The sequence below is a fragment of the Lutjanus erythropterus genome, chromosome 9 (genome assembly GCF_056507025.1).
Source record: "Lutjanus erythropterus isolate fLutEry1 chromosome 9, fLutEry1.hap2, whole genome shotgun sequence".
In the NCBI taxonomy this organism is placed as follows: Eukaryota; Metazoa; Chordata; class Actinopteri; order Lutjaniformes; family Lutjanidae; genus Lutjanus; species Lutjanus erythropterus.
This window is the reverse complement of record NC_139325.1, coordinates 33,884,102-33,907,509: the sequence shown is the minus strand read 5'-3', so window position 1 is coordinate 33,907,509 and position 23,408 is coordinate 33,884,102. Positions and strand designations below refer to the sequence as shown.

Genomic DNA, 23,408 nt, shown 5'->3' with positions numbered 1-23,408 from the left:
CATATGTAGTATTTATAAGCTGTATTTAAACATTTAATAAATGTTTTACAACACACTATAATGCAGTTGTATGCAGACATAAGAACATATTAATATGACAATTAACAATTAAAACATCTGTAGACATATTCCATATGATTGCAACTGTGATTTACTGTATTTTCATTCATTATCTGTTCATGCTGTATATCAGAAAGTGCTATAGTTGTTGACAAATACATTAATAAACACTAATATCTGCTTATAACTATATTAATGTGTTATAAACATTTATTAAAGTCTATGCTGCTTGTAAATGCTAAATGGGGTGTTAAAGTTAAGTGCTGCCAATCAGGGTTTTCAAAGAAGCTATCAATTATGCAAATTAAATATGAGCATAAGAAGACATTCCTATATTAATTTCAACCCAAATTTTCCAGTCTTTAAGTATTAACAATCTTCTTGGTTGATATTTAATGAAATATGCCAGATGTTTTCAAAGTCTTTGTTCAAAGTTGAAGTTTTTGGATGTTTGTGGGATTATTGTTATGTTTTTGATCCCATAGACACTCACCAAGTGAGCCAAGTGGCCTAATATTACTTTTTTTACACAACTTCAGACAACATCAAAAACATAAAAATAAAAAGTTTGTCCAAAGGCGTTTATTAATTTCTGATTCTGCAAATATATACTGCATCTCTGAACTGCCTCTTTAACCAAATTACATATATCTGGAATATTCTATGTGATCTCCTTTTGGTAACTACTGTAAAAACAAACGTAATATTTTCCATTTCTATTCACTGAGCCTCCCCTGAAGGTGTTTGGAGACCCCCCTGAGGAGGCCTTCCTCCCACCTCGAAAACCTCTGAAAAATGCTAAATGGTAGGCTGTTAAACAAACATTTGACCGGCAGTGTAGGCCTGTTTCTTTTGTAGTGACACTTTAAGCACTGACGAAAAGGAAACAGAGAAGCGAGAAAGTGGAGAAGTGGATGATTCATTTTCATGAATATCCATCAGAAGACGGTGATACCATTTAATGTTCTCATCATAACTGATAATGATGATGATGATGATTATGAGGTGATTTAACCAGCGGTTGTAATCACAAGTAACTGGCAGTGACGGAGGAGTGAGGGTGTGGTTTGGCGTTGTACTTTTGCCATTTCGGTTTCAAAGCAACAACAAGAACTTACGGAAATGATCCTGAGGAGATTTGTAAACAAGTAACATGCAGTGTGTGGAAAATAATTGTAATTGTAATAGTAATAGTAATAATAAAGTTTACTGCTTATTTGGCAGAGAATCATTCCTACAAATAAATAAAACTACAAAAACCTGATTTTAAGATACAGATAAAGTATGTCTAAATATTAATGTTACTATGCATTGCCCTGTAGTCTGCTTGTATCTTGTGTATGTTCTGGTTTACAATTTCAATAATGTTACATATTATTACATGATGTATTTGATGTGAGGGAAACAGGATGAAGAAGAGAGAATCCGTGGGAGGAAGTGGGTCTCCCTGTTTACATCTCTGTCTTACAGTTTCCAGGCTGACACAGGCAGACCGCATCAAAGTCTGGTTTGTAGCTGAAGTCACATGATCAGCAGAGAAACTACGAAACACTCCACTCTCCGCCCCCATCGCTATATACCTCATCAACCCGACTCACAAACACACACATCAAGTACAGACGCAGATACAGATACAGGAGGTGGAAGGCAGAGTCACACAGAATATCAAGTGGTGGAAAGACATCAAAGAGAAATTTGCTGAGAGCAGAGCAAAAACAAGCAACAAAAAGATGCTGTTGGAGTATTTCTTCCTTGGAGTGACTGCCGTTCTCATAAGAGGTAAGTTTATGATTTTTATACCACACACTTTTTTTTAAATTTAGAGATAAAATTTTCATCAGATGCACTCTTTTCTGCAAGCTAAAGTGCACATTTTCTTTCTAAAGTGACATTATTTGTTTCCCTCTCAGGGGCTCAATGCGAGGTGACCGAGGTGTTTGTTGAACCAGGGTCTCAGGCTGTCCTACCCTGTAAATGCAGCCATTCACCCCCATATTCCTCCACCATCATCTGGAGTAAAGTCAACACAGGGTAAGAAGACACCGCTAACTCAGCTCCAAACACCCATGAATCCATCAGTTTCCCTTCTATGCTGCATGCTTCACTGTCCATCCCTCCTTCATCTTCAGATTTAAGACTTTTATCTGTCTATACGCCGATGACACTGTATTGTTTCTGACAACTTCCCTCTTCCGCAGCACTGTTTGGAGAAAAGAAAAGAACGGTCTGCAGTACTTTGGTGCTAGCTGGTCACCCGAAGGGAACCACCGCGTGCAATGCCCCCACTCCAAGTTTGACCAGGGTGATTACAGCCTGGAGATCAATGACGTGAAGGAGGAGGACGGAGGACTGTACTCTTGCAGGGTGGACAATGGAATCCGTGCTACTGAAAATATTGTCAGCCTCAGAATCATTAAAGGTAAGAAAATAATGTGCACTGTGACCACTCCATATATATATCCATATATAAATCAGTGCCAAAGATTCATAGTAATCTGCATTAACTTCCATCTGTTTGGGGGAAAATTTGTATTGATCTCTCTGCAATAACCAAGAAACAAAACCAACATTGACCCAGTAAGGAGTAATGCAAACTATGCTTTTATTTTTTTTTGCCAGTATGAAAGTGGAAAAGGTCTTAAATTGCACTCATAATGGTCTTAAAATGGTCCTAAATAATCTTACTGGTTGAAACCTGCAGAAACCCTGGAACTAAGGGGTCTCACTTGGATCAGAAATTAGCTGTAATACATGTCATTAATCTCACCCTCACCTTTATCCTCCGCAGTGTCCGTCTCTTCATCTGTTCCTGTATGGGAGAGCGAAGTTTCAATCACCTGTGACGTGACACCTTGGCCTTATGGCGCCACTGTCCAGTGGATGCTGAACAACAGCCCATATGGTCTCCCACAATCAGACGGCAATATCGCTAAAAGTGTTGTGACGGCAAAGGCAACTGAGAAACTGACCGGGAGCTGGACCTGTGTCATTAACTACAAGGGCAAAGAGGGGCGAGCTTCAGCAGCCCTGAGCGTGAAAGGTAAGAGTCAAAAGAGAAATTAAGCTGCTTGGCTCCTCTTTTTTCACAGCAGATGTTCTTAAACTCTCATCTGTCATTTCCTTTCTCTCACAGGAATCGTCGAGCCATCCAAGGACAACACCAAAGTGTATGCTGCCGTGGGGTCTGCGGTCACACTTCCCTGTGTGTTCTCCCCTGATTTAACGCCCACTGCGCCAGCCTGGGAGAAGGTGAAACCTGGGTCTTTCATTCCCGGCCGCCTTCCCGCCTCTTTCTCTTCGCCCTCGCCGTCCTCTCAGCCCCCCGTGGATCAGTCCGCCGGTTTGAAAGAGGTTGCTTTTGAAGACGAGGGCACGTATAAATGCTCTGCGACCGTAAAAGGACAACATTTGACTCGAAATATGCAGCTCGTCGTTGCCAAAAGTAAGCTTCTATTGATTAAGTTTGAATAAACTTCCACTCTATCCTTTTTTTTGTCCAGGTAACAATAAATTGTCTTGTTTTTCTCTCAGTCGACAGCAGCACCCCATCAAAGAAAAGAGGCTCCGTGAAACTGACCTGCCAACTGACCGACACGAGCGAAGTCACCGACTACGAGTGGGTTCATGTGGTCTATGACATCAATGGCACCCAGTCCTTTGGGTCCATCCAGAAGGGAAAGACTCTGAGTATAAGCCAGGTGTCAGAGGAGAACTGGGGAGAGTGGACATGTCGTTTCTACGGGAAAGAAGGCATTTTGGGAAATGTAACAACCCACGTTCAACTGATGGGTAAGTTCTCTCCTCTTGATTTTTTCAGTTTTTTTAAAAAACACTCATAATATACCATGATCCTGGATTGATGCTCATGCAGAATCTCACATTGTGCTTTTATCTGACTGTTTTTATATCTTTGCCCCCACAGGTGGTCTGAGTGGACAAAAATCAACAGGCATCTCACATAACACCGCGACCATTGTCGGTCTCAGCGTTCTCCTCATTGTTCTGCTGCTGGTTTTGGCAAAGATGTACAAGAACCACCAAAGGGTAAAGACCTGCTGTACAAAATTACAGTCATTTAAAAACTAAATTAACACTGATTAGACTTTTATAGGAAAACTGTTATGTTTGGGGCACAAAAAAGCTATATGGGATTATGTCAACATTTCTTGCAAAATCTTCTTCTTCTGAAATATTTGTCTGTTTCAAGATAAGTCGCTTGATTCAAGACAATTTTCATAACTTTCAGTGGAAAGAAGTTACCTTACACTGTAAAAAAACAGGGCTTTAGAGGAATCAACTAATCTTTTCTGAATAACTTAACATAATTTATTTGTAAAGTTCAGCAGTGTTGCATTCTTTCACATCTTGAATTGGACTCGTGTTGCTCATTTAAACATTTTTGCATGTCTTTTCTTTTCCACAGAGGAAGAGGATCTTTCAGTACCCCGCACTGGAGACGATTGTTCACACCACCTCCAACGAGCGGGAGCAGAGAGAGAGGAGCAGAGAGAAAAAGTGAACACAAATTAGAGCGGAGGCATCGCAGAAATGATCTCAGAGAGCTAAACTGAAGTGAGGTCCGTCTTCTTCATGCCTGAAACATGTTGGGAGATTTTTGTTTGCACAAGTTTTATAAATACAGTAATTTCAGAGCAGATGTTGTAGCAGTATTGTTGTTAAATTTTACATGTTGTATATTATCTTTGTAAGTGTTTTCAATTGTTCTATTGTGTGTGATGATTTGTTTCTATATATACATACTGAGAATGAAGTGTTTTACAATAAAGCACATTTAACAGAGATAAACGTGTTTTTATTTGTTACATTATATACAGTACAATAATAAACTCTCAGCTCAATGAGAGGGGGAAGTCATTACTGGTATAAATAATATATACAGTAATTTACTTTAAAAAATAAGGTTTCATTATATTTACACAAAACACTGACCACATATTTCTGCATTATTATAAAAAATATTCAACATTATTTGACATTAATTACAGAATTATTATTAGCCATAAATTCAGATGGAAGACTTTTGTGTCAATGGCAAACTCATTTTGTAGAAGTGCTGAAAAGTTTGTTTGTTCTGTTTGTAAAGGTCTTTCTCCTCTTTTGTGATCTTCAGCTTTTCATAAAAAAAAAGCCTACAGTCCTTATTACTTTCTGCAGTTCACACTCATGGACCGAGTTTTGAGTTTGCATGACGGGCTGTTTTTAGTTTTAGATCCACTCAGTGACTGCAGCCTCAGAGCTACACCTGACTGCACTCCCCATCGTCTTGCTCCGAAAGTCCGTGGAGATCCCAGAAGGCCAGCGATCGGCTGATGCCCTCCAGAAGCCCCTCGCCTCCGGGGTGTAAATGATCCATGACTTCATCGTCGTCAAAGCACCAGCCGGACCAGTCCACATTCACACCGTCTGAAAAGATAACACTGACGGAGAGACAGAAACAGAAGGTCAAAAACAACTGATGAGTTTGCAACACTTACTGTGCAAGTGCTTTCTCCACTACTCTATAAAATGTGTTCAGTTCGTTTGGGTTCCCAAATAAATAAAAGACTATGGAAGAAATTCTGCAAATATAAAGTTTATATCTGCAGTGCATGTTTTAGTTCTGCCTTATTTTCTCTCATTTATTAAGTAGAAAATGTCCTGTCTTGTTTTTCTAATAAGAAGTAAGAAAAACAATAAGATGTCCTGTTAACTCAGCCTAAGTGTATGTATTTCTCATTTATAAAGTATTTAACACGTATATGTTTTCAATAACATGGTCCAGATAATATAAGGTGATGCAGAAATGGGAGCAAAAATGTATTTGTACTCAAGCTAACTCTTCGCAAGATTTATTGATAAGGCCTAAAACAAAGTTTGGGAAACTGCAATATAGCATGAATAATATAGTACTTAATACATTATAAATGGTGTACAACATTTCAAAGTTATGGGAAACATTAAACTAGAGAAAGAGCTTAAATTATGCCCTCATAAATTTATTGGGTAAGAAATTAAACCAGCAGTAAGTCATTAAATTGGCTATTTAACAAATAAACTGCTACATTGTCTTTCTGAGTTTCTGATGTAAAACAAAACACAAAGTTTTAGCAGATGTTTCTTGAGATATGACATGTGTTCAACATGCTAATGAGGATTTAATTAGTACACGGAGCTCTGTGGTTAGATCATGAAAAGCACCGGGTAATTTTAAGTTTCCATTCTCACATATCAGTCTGTCCATTACCAACCTACTCAACGCTGAAAACTAATTTCGATAGTAAAGATTTGAGTGTTTAAAAGTACATTTTCCAATTTAGGGGAATACAGATTAATTTAACCGACACAAGCGATTATTAATGTATTATTTTGTCATATTTTTGGGGCTTTTATTTGATAGGACAGCTTAAGTGAGGACAGGAGAGGGGGAGAGTGAGTGGGGGGATGAAAGGCATCAAAGGGCCGCAGGTGGGAGTCAAACCCAGGTCCTTTACAGGGGACTCGTAGCCTCAGTACATGTGCGAACGCTGCACCAAGAGAGCTACCAGGCCACCGAGGACGTGCATTCTACTAACTGCTGTCTATGAGAGAAGCAGCAACATCTGTCATGCGATGCCAGCGAGAACATCTGCACAAAAGGCCGTAAATGGAGACTGTGACAATGAGTATTTTGACACAAACTTTATCTGAATATCAGAGAGCATCTAAATTGTTTGATAGTTTTATGCTGTGCAGCAGGGTGGAGTTCCTCCTGAAGACAGAGGCCAGGCTGGGTTCATCAAAAAGTGTCAAACCTGCTGAAGTGTCACAGCTGCTGTGTAGCTGAGTTTCTGCCTCAGACTTTCATGTGAAGGAGAAAATAAAAATAGATTGCAACAAAGTTGAGCCTTGTGGTTTTTGTTGTATTTTGGGTTTTTTTAAAAGCACTTTTTAACTTATATTTAGAGAACTGCAAAATGTATAAGATTATTCTTATTCTTATTATTGGTAGGAGTAGTAGCAGTTAGAGTCGTATCAACAAATGCATTTGTCTGTATTTGCACATTGTGCCTTAAGTATCCAGAGAGAGTGATCAACAATAATACAAATTTCCAAGAGCACTATTTGCTCTCCTTACCCTTAGTAATCCAGTTATGTGTCAGTCCTGAGGCACAAACACTGAGACTGCACTAACATATTATCCTAAATAATAACAATAGTAATAATAATAATTACAATAAAATTATTCTGTATCTTTCAAAAACCGAGGCAACACTATAAACATTATAACAGAGGATGAACATATGTTTCTTAATGTAATGGTGTGTGTCTTAAACCTTTAGTTCATGATTATTGCTTCTGTTTGTTTTATTGTTTTCTATTGTTTCTGTTTTAGTGTTGCAGTGAGAGCATGTTGTTCATATGGCGTGACCAGATCCAAACATGTGGGGGAAAGAGTATGTTTCAGTGGGACAGTGTTTGCTGAGAGGTAATCTATAATTTTGATCTAATGTCTACTGAATTTATCTGCCTGCCAATACTCTTTAAGTTGGCAGATTAAACTCTCTGAGAACTGCCTTCCAAGGTCTTCACCCAGTTATTAATACTTTCCCGGTCTTTGTTGTAGCTGCATTTTCTTTGTGGTAGTTTCCATCATATTCTGCCTAAATCTGCATAGCTTTGACTTTGTGGTTACGCACAATTTTTCCTGTTGTGTGTGGTGTAGGCAGAAAAGACAGTGGCAGGTTACACTGATCCTGACCCACGTGTGCACAGTTTTGATTGGCATCAAACACGGCCCTGTGATTACAGCTTTCACTGCTTTCTTCACAGACATTGGATAAAGGCCAGGTTTTAGAAAAGGGGATGTTTCAGCAACCTCCGTGAGGTTTAGCTGTGCTCTAAAAACACGCATTCAATTTGAGGTCATTTGATTTAATGCATGTAAAGAATGAAGTCATACAGGCTATAGTAGTCAGGGTTTCCTATGATTTGTATATTTGGTTTCACACCTATGTACATGGAAATAGATCATCTGCATTGCAAAGCCGTTTGGGCGGGAATACATTAACTATATATACCTTCCATCTGAGTAGATTTTTGTTTTTGGACATTTAGTGCATTTAAATGTGAACATATTTTAGCACTATTTAGTTGTACATATTTAGAGAATAACATGATGATGGTCAGTTTGAGAAGTGATTAACAGTCACATAAGTCACGTGTCTGAGTCAATGACAATGTGGCCCACATAAAAATGCTGTGCAGTCCCACACAAAGTGGGACACCTGGTCACCATACGTTCATATGTCTTCTGTTGTGACCAGTCAAAGTTTGTCTCTTGTTTTTTTTTTTTTACTGGGCCTGGGCAAACAAATCCTTTTTCTCTCTGGACATTAATAAAGTTATCAATCAGATAAAATTCAGAGATCACCCGTACAGCATGTTAGTCAAACAGTGAGTAAGATGTGAAAGTAATGGACATCGTGTCATACTAACCTGTCCCTTTTCTCATCGTCATCTCCATCCACCAACTGCTCCTTCCATCCTTTACTCACTGTGAGAGCGCGGTGTCTCAACAGCTCCACCTCCTCCTCCCACTCCGTGTCTCTGTCTCCATCACTGGGCGATGGTGACGGTGAAGGTGTGGTGGAAAACGAAGGGGAAGGAGGACAATATCTTGGCCTCAGATTAGTTGTTTTCAAACATCTGTCTCTTTTTAATCCATCTCTGTCCCTCCCTCTCTCTTTGGCTCTTTCCAAAAGGCCCTCGAGACGTGAGGGGTATCCATTAGGATTATGTCCAGAGATGGGGACTTGTGTGTCCTTTGCTCGTGGTAATGTGTACAGATTGCCGGAGTACAGCCGGAGTCCATGGCCTCCTTCGATAATGATGTTAGGAATGGAGGCACTCCTTTGGGTTTTTAATTTGGGCCTTTCGTTGTAGACGTTGAAATCAGGCAGCTCAGATTCAGACATTGTTTGGGGGTCTGGAGAGACTCTGTCATTAATGTTCCAAAACATCCCTTGGTTCGGCTTCAGGGAGCCCAGCTTCAGCACCCGCAGTGAATCTGAGCTCTGGCTGGAAGGAACAGAGTTTCTCTTGATACTTGGGCTGCGTTCTGAGTCAGAACTGGAAAAAGAAGCGGGCCGAGCCTGTCCTGAGTCCAGGAAAAACTGCCTAGACATCTCCATGGAGGGGACCTGGTGCGTGCTGATCGGCCTCCTCCTCCGTAAACCAGGGGACTTCAAATTTTTGGAGAAACCCCAAGCCTCTGAAAATGTCTCCATGTCTCCAAGCTGGCTGTAGCTGGAATTTCTCCTCATGTCCTGGTTCACAGACTGGGAATCCGAGTCTCTCCTTCTTGGTATTCCTCTCTCTGCTGGTACTCTTAAAAACTCAGGCCCCTCCCTGGATACTGTTGCTTGGTGAGGAGGTTGTGAGCTGCTATCTTCGTCCGTTGGGTAGTCAACATCTGGATATCCACCAAGTAAGAGAACATGTGGTCGAGTTGTGTTGTATCTGAATTGATCGGCTGCAGTACTGTGATTGAAATGATCCAGATTAGGGGCAGACTGCACCCTCTGGTTCCAGGACACCCTTCGCTCTTTTGTCATGAGAGACTCACTCAGTTTCTCTTCTTCTTCTGCATAGATCCCAATTTGTTGTCTTCTCAGGTCCATTTCTATCCATTCACATTCTTGGACTAGTTGTTGCCGACCAGTTAAGCTCTTACGCATTAATGTACGATTATTGTTGATGGGCTGAGAGGGCAAAAAAGGTATAACAGTGTTCTTAGTGGCTACATCAACTCGAGGCTCGTACTGTTCCTCTGTTTCTTTAGACGCCAGCATCCCATTTATTGATTGATGGGCTAAAAATTCCTCAGTAAGTTCATCAACAAAAGACTCTCGCCCTGATGGTGTGAGAAGATTTTCTTCTGTCTCCGTATCGTCGGTCTTGGCTTCTGTAACGGGTTTGGCCTCCAGCTGCTGGATTCTCCAGATTTCCAGTCTTCTGTTGTTCTCTGTTTCTCTCCACCTCCTCAGTGTTTCCTGACAAGATAAATAAACAAAACACTCAACATAGAAAGAGTATGTTCGTAATTCTGTGTCATTTAACAAGACCAAAAGTCTGCAGCCCTGCTTGCAGCTCAGTAAACATGTACTTTGACACAGTGTGCTTTGCACTAAATGCTAACATAAGCATCCTCGCAGTAAGTAGGTACGATGTTCATCATCTTAGCCTGCTAGCATGCTAATAAATACAAAAAGTGCTACTGAGGCTAATGGGAAATATTAGTTTTATAGGTGCAAAGTGTTGGAGAGATAAGTGTGGGATCAAGTGACTACAATTCATCAAGAGGGAAACAGGTATTTGTATACCACATTTCATGGCAGTCAAGAGTTACACAAACTCATTTAAAACAGGCCGCTGATCTGTGTTTATGACACATAACACTCAACACAGGAAACAGCACTTAAAACCACACTCGTGAGAAATGTAACAGCTGCCACACTAATGGTTAAAACTTTAAACCGGCACAAAAATGACAGTAAGGCTGCCAACATAAACCGCCACGGTGCAAACACTAACAAAAAGAATCAACAGAAAACTTAACAGACATGATAAAATAAACGACACTTCCTGTGTCTGTTTCCAAATTAAAACCCCTAGTTTCAGTGGACACTGTAAGCTCATTATGAAACTTTACGCTCATGTTTTTTGTAAATTTGGGTCCCAGGGAGACATTGAATTTATCCTTTGGGTCTCAAGCTGAAGAAATTTGGGAACCCAAACCCCGAAGAAATATGTCAACCTCAAACAAAAGTTTGTGCCAATCCATGCAGTAGAGGTCAAGATATTTCACTGAATGAATTAAAACTTTCACTTTCCGTTGGCATGTTTTGTGGCAATCTATTCAATAGTTGCTCACATGTTTCAGTCTGGACCAAAGGACTGAACAGACCAGCATTTCACACTGTTAGCATGGCATGGTTAAATTAGACCACGAGTAGTTCAAAACAAAAAATTCTGGACAAATCACCTTCGCCTGGTGGATGGTGGAGATCCACGTGGAGCAGCTCTCTGAGGTACTGGCCACAAATATGTAGACATTCATAACACTCTGAAGCTCACCTGTCTCCACCAGAACAAATGAACCTGGTAGAAGAGGAGTAATGATTATGGGATCCACTGTATAATATATATATATATATAAAGAGTCTGATCGTCTTCTATCTTGTCCATAAGAAAGTGTTACTCACAGCCATCTTTCAGTGCTATGCAGTACGTTCTGTCGAGGGCCAGAGGAGGCCGAACCACCTTCAGCCGCTCCCCTTTCTTCTGGACTTTGGTCATCAGAAGAACATCTGAGAAAAGTAGAGCCACCACCTCCAGCTGCATAATACCATGTATGAGGAAACACAAGAAAGTTAAACAGTGATGAGAACGATGTCCGGAAGAGATCTGAACGCACAGTAACCGAGCGCTCTGCTCACCTTGCTGTCTTTTCTCCCCCGAATCTTCAAGTTCTCCTCCAGCAGCAGCTTACGTACAACATCAGGACCGACTCCTCTGATGGGACACGTGAGGTCGAACTGGCAGATCTCTCTGACATGCTGTCAAGAAAGTCCATCATGAGTAATCATCAGTATCAGAACATATTAGATCAAATATAACATTCACATCACATTCATCTGACATTAAGAAAGATGGAGGAAACCATAATATATCACATCTGCAATATAATAAGAATACAATCATTAAGAAGGCTGTGGTTGTCTAGAGTCAATACCAGCTGAGATTGGGCCAGAGATGGTAAACCCTGTACAGTTTGACAGTCAGTCATAGGGTGAACTGCATCATCAGGTACACGATTATTTCTGCATGTGCCTCTTCACACATATGGATTAGTGAAGAGGTCTGCTAGGCCCAGGGGCCTGAGGGGACCGGAGGTGCCAGACCCTCTGTTCATATTTCTTATTGAAAGATCTACAAAAAGACTCGAATCAACTACAAAGAGACACACCAGGACCCAAAATGACTACACAGAGATGCAAAACAACTATGAAGAGATGTAAATGACTACAAAGTCACACATAATGCATACAAAGTTACTACAAAGACATACAAAATGACTATGAAGGGACAAGTGATTACAGAGAGACACAAAACAACTACAGAATGATGCAAAACAAGCACAAGGAGTGGCAAAATGACTACAAAGAGACACAAAGTGAACACATGAGACCCTAAATGACAACTTTGGGATACACAAAACAACTATGATCAGATGCAAATGACTACAAAGACAAAGAAAATTAATACAAAGAGACACAAAATGATTACAGAGAGACACAACACAACTACAGAAGGATGCAAAACAACTGCAAGGAGACATAAAATAAATACAAAGTGACACAACAACTACAAAGGGAGCGTCTCTTTCAGTCTGGGTGTCTCATTCATCTGCAGAGGAGGTGGGTGGCCTTTTACACGTCTGTGCCCATTGTCTCATAATCTGTCCATTGGTCTACTTGACCAAAAACTTGATATATGGTTAGGATGTTATTTGCGATAGACAAGATATACAGCCTTTAAAAGAAAAAAAAAATATAAACTTTACCTTGTCAATTTCTTCATTTATTCCCTCCACCTCATATCCCTCCACCCTCTGAGCAGAGATGCTGAGAGCGAGCTCCTCGTCTTTTAGCTTCAGGTAGTTATTGATACTCTCCAAAAAACTGTTTACACTGGATAACTGGGGAGAAGCAAGAAGGAGATGGTCAGTGGGAGTCAGTGGCTGTGGGATATTTCACCCCATTAATTGAGACGGTAAAATTTCTACAGAAATGTCAGCAAGAAAATTTTACCTTTCTGATATTAAAGAAAGATAAACCTTTTTGCAGATGATATCCTCTTAAACCTCTCAAATCCCCCAAAACCTCTTCAAAATGTTCTCAATATTGTGAAGATTTTTCAGGTTATTAATTAACTGGAATCAGTCATAAGCTTTACCATTAAATGCCACAATTTTGCTACAAATCACATGTGCTGAACTTACCCTTTTCATCATTACATGGCAGACTATAATGCCTTGCACTCTCAAAATAAAAATATTTGATACTCTGCACTATATTATACTATATTTTAAAGACTCATCATCAATATGAAAGAAGACATTGGGAGATTAAATAGTTTCTCACTGAGTGTTTCGTGTAAAACAGCATGAAAATGAACATTTTACCAGAGATTTTATTTATAATACCTTCTGTCAAACTTGTGAATTAATTTAGTGAATTTATCTGGAAAGACACGCCACTTAGGGTTAGTCACAAAAATCTGTAATTGCTATATTTTTTTTTAATTAAGACATCCTTTGAATTGGTATAGCAACAGTTCCTCACCATGCCTCTGAGTGTGTGCTGCACAGGAGGATCCTGAGTGGTTTTCAGTACGGCTTTGAGCAGCAGAGGGTACTTTGTGATCCTCTGGTGGGGTTTGGCCTGCATGTCCCCGAGTCGCATCCGCTCGCACTGAGGGTGAGTCTCCACCCACTGGACACACCAAAAACACAAGAACACATCGCTTCAAGTCAGTGTGTTTGATTAGGAATATTTTCATTACATAGTGGCTTGAAAACATGAATGAAATAATATGAAAAAAGTCTGTTTTGTGCAGTCTGCTCATCCAAATTCTTGTCTGATAGCATCCCGCAATTACCTCAGTAAAATCACTGTACAGATAATAATTATTATTTGTTTTAATTTTTCAGTGTTTTGAAATATATTATGTTTGTGTTTCTCAATCCTTACTAAGGAAAGTTTCCATAATTTTTGACAGAAAATAGTTTCCAATGAAAACTGTCGACAGTGCGCTCAGCAGGACCAAATTTCAGGAAAAAAAAAAAACGCACCATAGTCCAACGGAAGATGCAAATAATTTTGATCAAATCTCAGTTTTGCCATGCATCACATATGATGTTTGTCAATTTAAAAAGGTGATTTTGCAAGTCAAGAAAGTTGCAGTTCACTACAAGTCTGATCATGTTTAGAGCTACACAATGTTAAAAAAGTTGAGAAAACTTTCAAGGCAACTGTCTTCAATATTTATTTTTAAATTTGTGTTGTCAGTTGCCTTGTAGCTCTCAACAAGTTTTGAAATAAACTAAAAAATATTTTTGCTGACCGATACTCTTTTGATGACATAATGTGCTTTTCCTCTTTAGATAAACTTGAATATTTGAGTTTTAGAAACCCCCAAATTTCTGTATTCAAAAAATGGTTCACTAATTTGCGAACCTGATTCGTCATTATTGCAGTGCCTGAAAATGAAATGTTTGCAAGTGAAAATATGAAATCATTAACCACTATTCACTTCTAATAAATGAGTTTACTGAAAGATTTTTGAAATAGAAGCTCTTTTGTTTAAAAAGAAAAATTAATTATCTCAACAAAAGATTATAGGATGGCTAGACTTTTTTTTAGTTTTTGGATTTAAAAGTCCAAATTTTAGTGAAGGCAGTTGCTTTGAAAGTTTTTGTTTGTTTGTTTTGTTTTGTTTTTTTTACAGTGCAGCTATGCAAAAGAAGAGTTGGTTGGTTCTGTAGGAGCTGGCATTCAAGACTGGATCTACTTTTGGTGAGCGTTAGCTTTGGAGTCTGTAATCTTATGTATTTTCACAGTCTTGCACAAAGAGACTTTCCTAACTTGCTTTCATTCACCTCCGCAATATCGGAGTAATGGCGGAAGACTGACGTTGGAAACCCTTGACAAATGAAACCGTTCTACCAAAACAAACACCACCACACAGGGTGAGATGTGTTTGTTTTGAAAGAGAAGACCCCTTTAACACCCACCATGTACTGTACCGTTTCCTGGCAAAGTCTGGTGTTAAACAAAAAATATCACCTCCCACTCAGGCTCTGAAGTTCGATGCAATGACATAAATGAAAAAGCAAGTGTCAAATAAACACATTACTGCGGTGGGGACCTGTGGTCTTTTATAAAAGATAGGTGTAGGATGTTTATGTTTCTATCAAAATGTTATCGAAAGTCTGACTTTTAGTCTTCCATGGTTTGTGCAACCGTCTGAGGCGTGCTGCAGGACACCCTTGACTTTCGGTCACTATTCCCAGAATTGTCTTGACCTCAGTTTTGCGAGCAGGAAATCCTTTAAAGCCACTGCTGTTAAAGTCTGAATCATTTGCAGAAGACGTTGGTGTCACAAGTGGTTGCCCGCCAGGAAGCGGCTATGACAGGTCGCCCACAAGGTTATGAAAGTATCTCATGCCACACTGTGCCACCATTATTAACACAACACTTAGTCATTACACTGAATTCCACTGAGGTGCACTGAATGGTAATAATGTGGTTTGTGTACGTGAGTGTTGCCTGTGGTGTGCATATGGACGTGTGCTGACCTGGATGTAGGTGAGGAAATGTGGGTTGCTCTCCATCTGCCTGCGCGTGAACTCCAGGTTATTTTCCTCCTCCCAGCAGTAATGCTGGTAGCAAGAGAAGCGCTGATGGAACTGGGGACAAAAGGAAAAAGATGATTCATGACGATGTGAAAAAACCCCATTTCTTTCAGACGGCATAAGTCCTGCATACAAAATTTTATTCCACCAATTTCTACTGTAGTACCGCATATGTGGTCATTCCTTTGCTGCAAGTGTCTGGTTGCATAAACCCTTAAATATTCACCTAAGGATCCCTCAGGAAAAAAAAAATGAGTTGCATAAAAGCACCATGAGGTTTTCCTTAGAGTGTTGCTTGCAAAGTGTTTGCCCTTCACTACTTAAGTCCCTTATGCATTACTAGAAGGTCCTTAATAACCATTTTCCTCAGAAAATGTTAAGGGAACCATTAATTGTCCCTTAGAGAAGAAAAAAATTGTGGAACATGAGACAGTGGCTGAAGAGGAAGAGAGACCAAGATGCATTTTTGGAACAGGGGAAACCCACTGGACCTGAGTGATGCTATCAACTTACAGCCAAACGTTAACATAATTCTGTCTCATATATTCATGTCTGCTGTATCGTTTTATTAAATCTCAGTTTTTGTTGACTTTTGTTGTTGTTGTTTTTTTCTTGTTTCTTCATCACTTCAGCTGCGGTTCATTTTATCAGTTATTTCTTGCCACAAATTACAGTTTGTGATTATTTGTTATGGCTGCTTGGTTAAATTTACTTTGGATTATGTGTTTGTTCTTTCCCCATTCTTCTTTTTTATTGTCTTTGTTGTCCATTTTGGAGAACAATAACGCTGTCTACTAACATAAAAGAATGATGTGAGTGACGAATATCCATGGTAACTGAAGTGCACGTTTGCTGTTGCATGTGAAGCCTTGGTCCATCTTAAGAGACTTTATGCACCTAGATGAGCCACTCAGTTTAGGGAAATATTTTGCTTAAGACAGACAAACTTAGATAGTTTATGCAACTGGGCACTGGGTTCTATGTTTCCTAGCTATATAAAGCACATAAAGGGTTAAGGTTAGGGGGTAAAATAGAACATATAGGCATCTGAGAACCTAGAAATACTATAAGCTTGAAAATTAAAGAAAATCTGGGGGTGCAAACTTATAAAGAAGTGAGTTTACAAGCCTTCAGCAGCCTGTTCCTCTCTCTGCTTGAGACTCCAGGCTGCATTAGCTGATTCTCGCATAACACACTTGAGTCTCCGACCAAACTGTAGGCGGTCAGGTTGTGTTGTCAGTCAGGCGCCAGATCTTTGCAAGTAAGAAGAATGAGTGGAAGGAAAAAGATGATACCTCCAGTTCTGTTGCGTCAATCTTAATCCTTAAAAAAAAGAACGTTGTCCATCCATCGTGAGTCCAGAATAATACAGGATTGCAATGCTAAACTGGTGGAGTAATTTTTTAATTATTTGTAAATCAGCTTAACTGTTGGAAATTCGGTGGGAACAAAGACACAAATCACATTTGTGTGTGCTGGAGTTGTCTCAGGCTCTACAACTTCATTTTGGACTGAAATCCAAAGCATCCTAAAAACTTGTCTTGTCATGTCTTTGTCTTTCAAACAATTTTTTTTTTTTAAATTGAGGAAGAAGGGTAAATACTTACAGAGAGGAATATGACTGGTGGCTTATGAAATTAAAAAATAAAAATAAATAAAATGAAATAGCTGACAAAAGAAACTCTTAGTGTTGACACAACTGCACAATGAAGAAAATTACTCACGCTTTGAGAAACCAGACGGATGCAAGAACTACAATAATTATCGACGTTTCTTCCTATCATCCAGACTTTTTGTAAATGCAGAATTAACAGACCCTCCAGTATACTTTTTAGTCTCCCAATGTGTGTATATTATTTTATTTATCTATTTCTGAACCCAAATATTTTTGTCTTTCTTTTCCCCTCATGTTAAAAAAGCCCTCGTTTTCATATGTGGGTGATTCTGGTGTTGATGATGATTGTCAGGCAATGCATTTAAAATATTAAAAGTTAAAGTGCTCATTATGCAACCAAATGGTTCCTGTTGAAGTTATAATATATTATATTATTGATTATTACTTCTGATAATTTATCTTGTAACCAGCATTTTAATGTAGCAGTTTTATTTACTTTGTTACAATCAATCATAATTTACATGCACACATAGGTTTTGGGAAATCTTAATCTGCAAAGTAACTGGTAACTTTAGCTGTTAGATGAATGTAATGGAGTGAAATGTAAAACTTTCCCTCTGAAATGTTGTGGGATATAAATATAGCAGCATAAAGTTAGAAAAAGGGAAGTACTTGAGTAAATGTACTTAGTTACATTCCAACCACTGACAGGCAGAAACAGAGCTTTGATGTGTTTGTATCTTGCAGACAGTGAGGTCATACCTGCAGGCAGCCGGCCTCCAACCTGATGGGGTCAAAGGGCACGCCTGTCCGCCGGACCTCATGTAACATGGGATAAATCACCTCCTTCCAGAACAGCTGGTGTGCAGCGAGGATGGAGGGAAGGTTAGAGAAAAGCAGCTCAGCGGTCACCTGTCACAGGAAGAAGGCGAAACAAAATAAAAACAATTGTGTTAAAGTTTCACTCCCCTGCTTTGAGACATTTTCCGTCTTCTCAGTGGAAATCTGTTGTGGTGCTGCTCTTCAAGTTTCCACTTATGTGTTGTAGGCTATTCTGTGTAAAGCAAAGCGGATGTTGTTGTTGTGCCAGTTAATATATGTCAGTGGTATGCAGAAGGGTGGAAAATAGGCCCTCAGATCGAGCGTGCTGTGCAGCTGGTTTGTGTGTTTCCAGTCTCAGTGAGGCTGCGTGCGGTGCAGGCTGACCTCCAGGAGAAATCCATGTTGGTGCAGATTGACAAGAGCTGCAATCACCAACTGCGAGAAGCAGCAGACACACACACACACACAGAGAAACACACACAGCTTTGTTAAACATCCTGTGGAAAACACCCTCTCAGCTCTGACATAATAGAATATATGGGCATTTAAATGAGACTATGTCAGCAGGTAGAGGACGTACGTCTCTGATGATAATCAACTTGTTGATGTAGGTGAGCTCAGTGTGGACAAACTCCCACAGCGCCTCCTGCTGGTGCCTTTGCATCTTAGACATCGCCTGGAAATTAAAACAAGACAGAGGAGGAGAGAAGAAACGGGAGGGAAAGGAGAGAGTTAATTAGAGATGCTTCAACAAAGTGTGAAATTTACCAATGGAGCAGATATTTTATCATAAGACAAGAGCATGAGAATAATTAAGTTTTACCAAAAAGGTTTGTTATAATCTTTTCTCATAATTCCTAACTGACTGACACTGCATTTTATTCTTAACATTGCACTTAAGTCTTTTTTAAAATTGCATTTTATCCTTGGTGTTTTATTTATGTTTTTTAATCACCCATTGTAAGTTTCATTCCTCTTTGATTCCTTATGCCTGCCTTTTTCATATATTATTTTGTATTTGACTGTTTTGTTTTGTGTGTTTATGCATTCACTTTGAAATGCTGGTTTTGATAAGTGCTATACAAATAATCATATTATTATTATTATTATTATTATTATTATTATCATTAGTAGTAGTGGTACTATTGTTGTTGCTGTTATTATTAAGGATATGGTGACAGTCATCTATTTTATTGCCAACAAATAAAAAAGAACAAAGTAATACTCAGTGGTGGAATGTAACTCAAGTACTTAAGTACAGTTTTGAGGTATATTTTCTTTGTCTGAGTATTTCTATTTTATGATACTTTATGCTGCTACTCCTCTACATCTCTGAGGCCAATTTTGTACTTTTTACTCCAAAACATTGATTTGAAAACTTAACTTATCAAAATATAAATCAATAAATGATGATGTATTATTATAGATTAAGCTTCCCAGCAGTAAGTGATTAAAATTACCCCCATTACAGTGACTGTATATGAATGCATCAATGTGAAATATGATTCTAAAGTAAATGCTTGTCTGTTTCCAGGAAGCCTGACCCGGTTACTCAAGATAACCCAAAGACCTTTTTGTGAGCAGTTTCATGTGTTCTAATGCAGAAAGAACGTAGTTCCAGTAGATCTTACTATGCAAAGAAAATAGCTGGGTCATGATTTCTGGAAAGGGACTTTGCTGTTGAGTTTTTCAAATGTATTTTATTATTTTAAATATTTATTATTATATTATTATATTGAAGCCAGACAGCTAAAACTCTGCAACTCACACCAGAACATTAGATGGATAAATGGCACTACAGGTAAAAGGAAAATATCTATTTTTAATTTGGCCACGAAAACTGCCCCTTTAAGTATATTTTGATGCTATAACTCGTCTTAATACCTGATTTTGAATGCAGGGTTTATTTATTACTCTTTTAAGTTACTGGATCTTTCACACTGGAAGAAGCTGAAGCACAGAAAATGTATTAAAAAAAAACATTAATGAAAGCTACATAGAAAAAGTTGCTCAAACTACTTTGTTAAAAAAATATCAAACTGACAAAATATAACACAAATATTTGTGAGGTTTATCCCTCATGACGCTGTCACTGCGTGAACACTGAGCAACACGCAGCTGGCCTAAGTAAAGGTCAGGGTGACAGAAAAAGGGGACGGGGCCGAGCAAACAGAGGATCGATTACAGCAGAGGAGCAACGGTAAGATAAAAATTAAAAATCATTCTTTTATGCCCCAAAATTGTTTGGAGTTTTAGTAGTTAACTACACAAGAAATGACAAAAGAAAAGTCATTTAACTATACTTCACTTCACTAGGCTGTATTTCCCATTTTCATCCCTTCACATTAATCTTTAAATATGGCTCATGAAAATGTACTTTTATGTTTAAATAATCCTAAATAATTTCCTGAAAAAAAACCAAAAAACTGGGTGCTGTAGTTATTCAAATAGAAGTTAGTGGTGCATCTGTGGGGGACTATTTTTTGTTGCGGATCTGGTGCGACTAACAGCAGGATGGTTGTTGATGTTGTCCATGATCATGATAATAAAGGAGTATGTCACCCAGTGCATGTGGCTCATTGAGGTGTATTTATAGTTTTGGACAACAGTGGAGCTACAACATGTCAGGCTTCTGATATACAGACCACACTTACTAGGATCTGTTCATTGTAGGTTTTGGTCTTTTCATGGGATTTGTCGACAGTAAGAAAGAGCTATCCTATGAGGGCCCGTACCGAATGAGAGTGCACTATATCTGTCCAGCTCTTCTCCAGCGTCGTTCCCCGACTTTCCGCGTTCCACTTCCACCTCAGATCGACCTGCACAGAGAAGGTCTCCAGAACCTGCTTCAACCCATCCAGCTGACCTCGATCCTGAGGACAAAAATAAGAACAGAAGAAAAACATCAGACAGATGTCAGGGAGAACAAAAAAAAAGGGAAGAATCTGATTCCACAGAAAAGGCCATTAACAGGCTTTATGAGTACTTGTAGTCATATGTTCCATTTAAAAAAGTGCAAACATGGAGCAGAACAAGCAGCGCCGGAGGTTTTCTCAGTTGTTTCAGTGCTTGGACACGGTTAGAGCAAGTCTGTATCTGTTTCTAAACGTGTCAGCGTACGGCGTGATGAGCGGGAGACAACATAATACCTCAGACGCCGGGTTTTTCTCAGACACTCCCTGGCTGAACAGGACCTGTCTCAGAGCAGCTCTGGGTTTGGCTCCTGCAGATGTTCCCTTATTCAGCGTTGCAAAGTCAGTCACGACTTTCTGCTTGGTCCGCCTCTGGGAAGGGAAGATGACTGTCAGACATTTCGGTTTCACGTTGTTTTAAACACTTGGACACATGCAAAAATACTCCACAAGTATTTTACATCTTAGGTAATAGTAATGTCAGTAAAAGGTACATAAAGTAACACAAGTAGAAGTACTTTTCATACAATAGTCCCTTTCATAGTGCCATATATGTCATAGGATTTTACTCACTGATGCATTAATGTGTAAGCTGCATTTTTGTGCTGATCTGATCTGAACTAAGTACTGAATTGTTAAACCTGCAAAACCCTATAAAGGGTTACATTAAAGGGGAACTTCTGTGTTTTCTAATCTGGACTCTATTTCCCTGTGTTTCAAGTCTAAGTGACTAATGAGGCCAACAATTTGTTAAACTGGTCCAGTAGTGTGTCAGACCACAGCAGCTGCTTTTCCACTGAAAGGCTCAGACTGTTGTTGGAAGTGTCTGACAACATTATGGGGAAGAAAGAACGGAGGCGATTGCAACAGACGTGGACCATTTATTGAGAAAGAGAAAGATTATTTTCGTTTAACCAAAAACAGCTGTTTTATGGCTCTCGTCGAATCCATCTGATTCCATTTACAGGAACAGGGATTTTATTTTTGTAAAACGCATTTCATTTAAAATCCACAGAAACAAATAATTCTCTGAGTAGATGTGAAAATATTCCAGCTCTACGTGATGATTTCTCTTCGCTGCTCCTCTCCTGATATTTTCTCATTTAACTCTGTGAATTAAAGGTTTATTCCAACCAGACAACCAGAAATTGTTAAATTTTGGGAAGTTTTATATATTGGTGAGTTTGAATAAAGCATGTTTAATGATCATAAAAAGATTACTGTTTCTGTAAATGTCTGTTCGTTCGTCAGTTTGCAATTGCCCGTAAGGATTACATGGCAGCTTGTCGATGCTAAAGTCTCGCTCAGTACTGGACTGGATTTCTAATATTGTTGTCCGCTTTAGTCTTGTAGATGCATAAAACGTGTGAAAATAGAGTCCAGGCTGAAAAATACCTAAGTTACCCTTTAATGTCCATAACTGAGTCCTAAAATCATATTTCACAATGCAGTAAAAAACACTTTTTTCATTCATAAGTGTCTGTATATTAAAACAAAAGAGTTTAAGGCGTTGTTGCAACAAGATGATCTGTCTTAAAATAACATTAAAATATTCATAAAACTGGTATATTTGTTTTTTCTTTTTTTCCCTTTTTACAAAGGGAAAGATAAAACTTCAGTCTTGATAAGAGTCACTTTTTTTCACTGAATAATGCATCAATTTTAGAAATTGATCCTATTTGTAGCATGAAAAATAATCTGCAAAATAACTGCTAACTACAGCTGAAAGTAGTGGAGTAAAAGTGCAGTACTTTCCTCTCCGAACTAGTAGAATCACATGGAAAAACTCAAGTAAAGAAGCTCAAAACTGCGCTAAATTACAATACTTGACATTTCACCATTGTTAACTTCAGAACAGAAAACTTCCCCCACTCTGTTACGTCACTTGCCTGATATCCAAAAGTACTGAACCTCTGTTTGTCTGCTGACCCCCTGTGGTGATTGTTTATGTCTGCAGCTGCTGTCGTCCCATCAACCACGTCTGTCTCTCTGGTTTCCGTGTCCCTCTGCCTCTCCCCGTCCACGCCGTCTCGCCACAGCACCAGTGTTTCTTCCATCAGTGATTCATTTCCACCACCATTGTTTACATGCGGTGCTTTTGAGGAAAAGCTGAGGAGAAGCACACAGCGTTACTCATTCCCATAACAAGGTGTGTGACAGCACGGAGGAGAATAGTTTACATGAAAAGGCTTTACAAGACAGCGTGTAAGACAGAATGGAGGGACTTTCTGTGCTTTGTTATCAGTTTAAACAGCTTACAAAGACTTTACTTCCCTGGATGAAGGTTTAAAGTGCTACATAAGCAAACAAACACAGATGGCAACAAAAAAGAAAAAGCTGAGATATTGTAAACAATGAGCTCGGTTCATATTTTAAGAGGGTGGTTCCTGATCCTCTTGGCTTCTGAGCATTTCTAAACTACAGAACTCAAACTGGATCCTGACTGGGATCGTTTTTCACGTCGACTTATGAGTTTCGTGTTATTAATGAATGTATTTATTGCTGATGGTGAGTTTTGTACTGACTCTTGTGTAGTTATTGT

At 39.1% G+C, this 23,408-nt stretch overlaps 2 protein-coding genes across 2 annotated transcripts; one reads left to right on the top strand and one right to left on the bottom strand.

The window, feature by feature from the left end:
- Nucleotides 1-1,665: 1,665 nt before the first annotated feature.
- Nucleotides 1,666-4,847, top strand: lag3 (lymphocyte activating 3). The gene is made up of 8 exons (XM_084727251.1): nt 1,666-1,839; nt 1,971-2,091; nt 2,259-2,479; nt 2,849-3,100; nt 3,194-3,502; nt 3,592-3,849; nt 3,983-4,104; nt 4,484-4,847. The coding sequence occupies exons 1-8, from the start codon at nt 1,791-1,793 to the stop codon at nt 4,577-4,579; spliced, it is 1,428 nt and encodes a 475-aa protein (XP_084583377.1). The 5' UTR covers nt 1,666-1,790; the 3' UTR covers nt 4,580-4,847.
- A 43-nt stretch (nt 4,848-4,890) lies between these two features.
- plekhg6 (pleckstrin homology domain containing, family G (with RhoGef domain) member 6) lies at nt 4,891-23,267 on the bottom strand. The gene is made up of 14 exons (XM_084727250.1): nt 22,756-23,267; nt 21,104-21,238; nt 20,690-20,827; nt 18,535-18,630; nt 18,339-18,389; nt 17,895-18,044; nt 15,461-15,571; nt 13,446-13,595; nt 12,665-12,799; nt 11,538-11,657; nt 11,304-11,436; nt 11,084-11,199; nt 8,536-10,091; nt 4,891-5,498 (listed from the first exon to the last, which is right to left on the bottom strand). The coding sequence occupies exons 1-14, from the start codon at nt 22,921-22,923 to the stop codon at nt 5,318-5,320; spliced, it is 3,240 nt and encodes a 1,079-aa protein (XP_084583376.1). The 5' UTR covers nt 22,924-23,267; the 3' UTR covers nt 4,891-5,317.
- Between the last annotated feature and the right edge of the window lie 141 nt (nt 23,268-23,408).

Bases quoted from the DNA above. Each gene is read 5' to 3' on its own strand.
- lag3 (XM_084727251.1), top strand. From the start codon at position 1,791: ATGCTGTTGGAGTATTTCTTCCTTGGAGTGACTGCCGTTCTCATAAGA. The intron at 1,840-1,970 runs GTAAGTTTATGA...TTTCCCTCTCAG, and splicing joins GACTGCCGTTCTCATAAGAG to GGGCTCAATGCGAGGTGACC. The intron at 2,092-2,258 runs GTAAGAAGACAC...CCTCTTCCGCAG, and splicing joins TGGAGTAAAGTCAACACAGG to CACTGTTTGGAGAAAAGAAA.
- plekhg6 (XM_084727250.1), bottom strand. From the start codon at position 22,923: ATGGAAGAAACACTGGTGCTGTGGCGAGACGGCGTGGACGGGGAGAGG. The intron at 18,631-20,689 runs GTACGGGCCCTC...TTTAATTTCCAG, and splicing joins ATATAGTGCACTCTCATTCG to GCGATGTCTAAGATGCAAAG. The intron at 15,572-17,894 runs GTATGACCTCAC...TTTTGTCCCCAG, and splicing joins TGGAGGCCGGCTGCCTGCAG to TTCCATCAGCGCTTCTCTTG.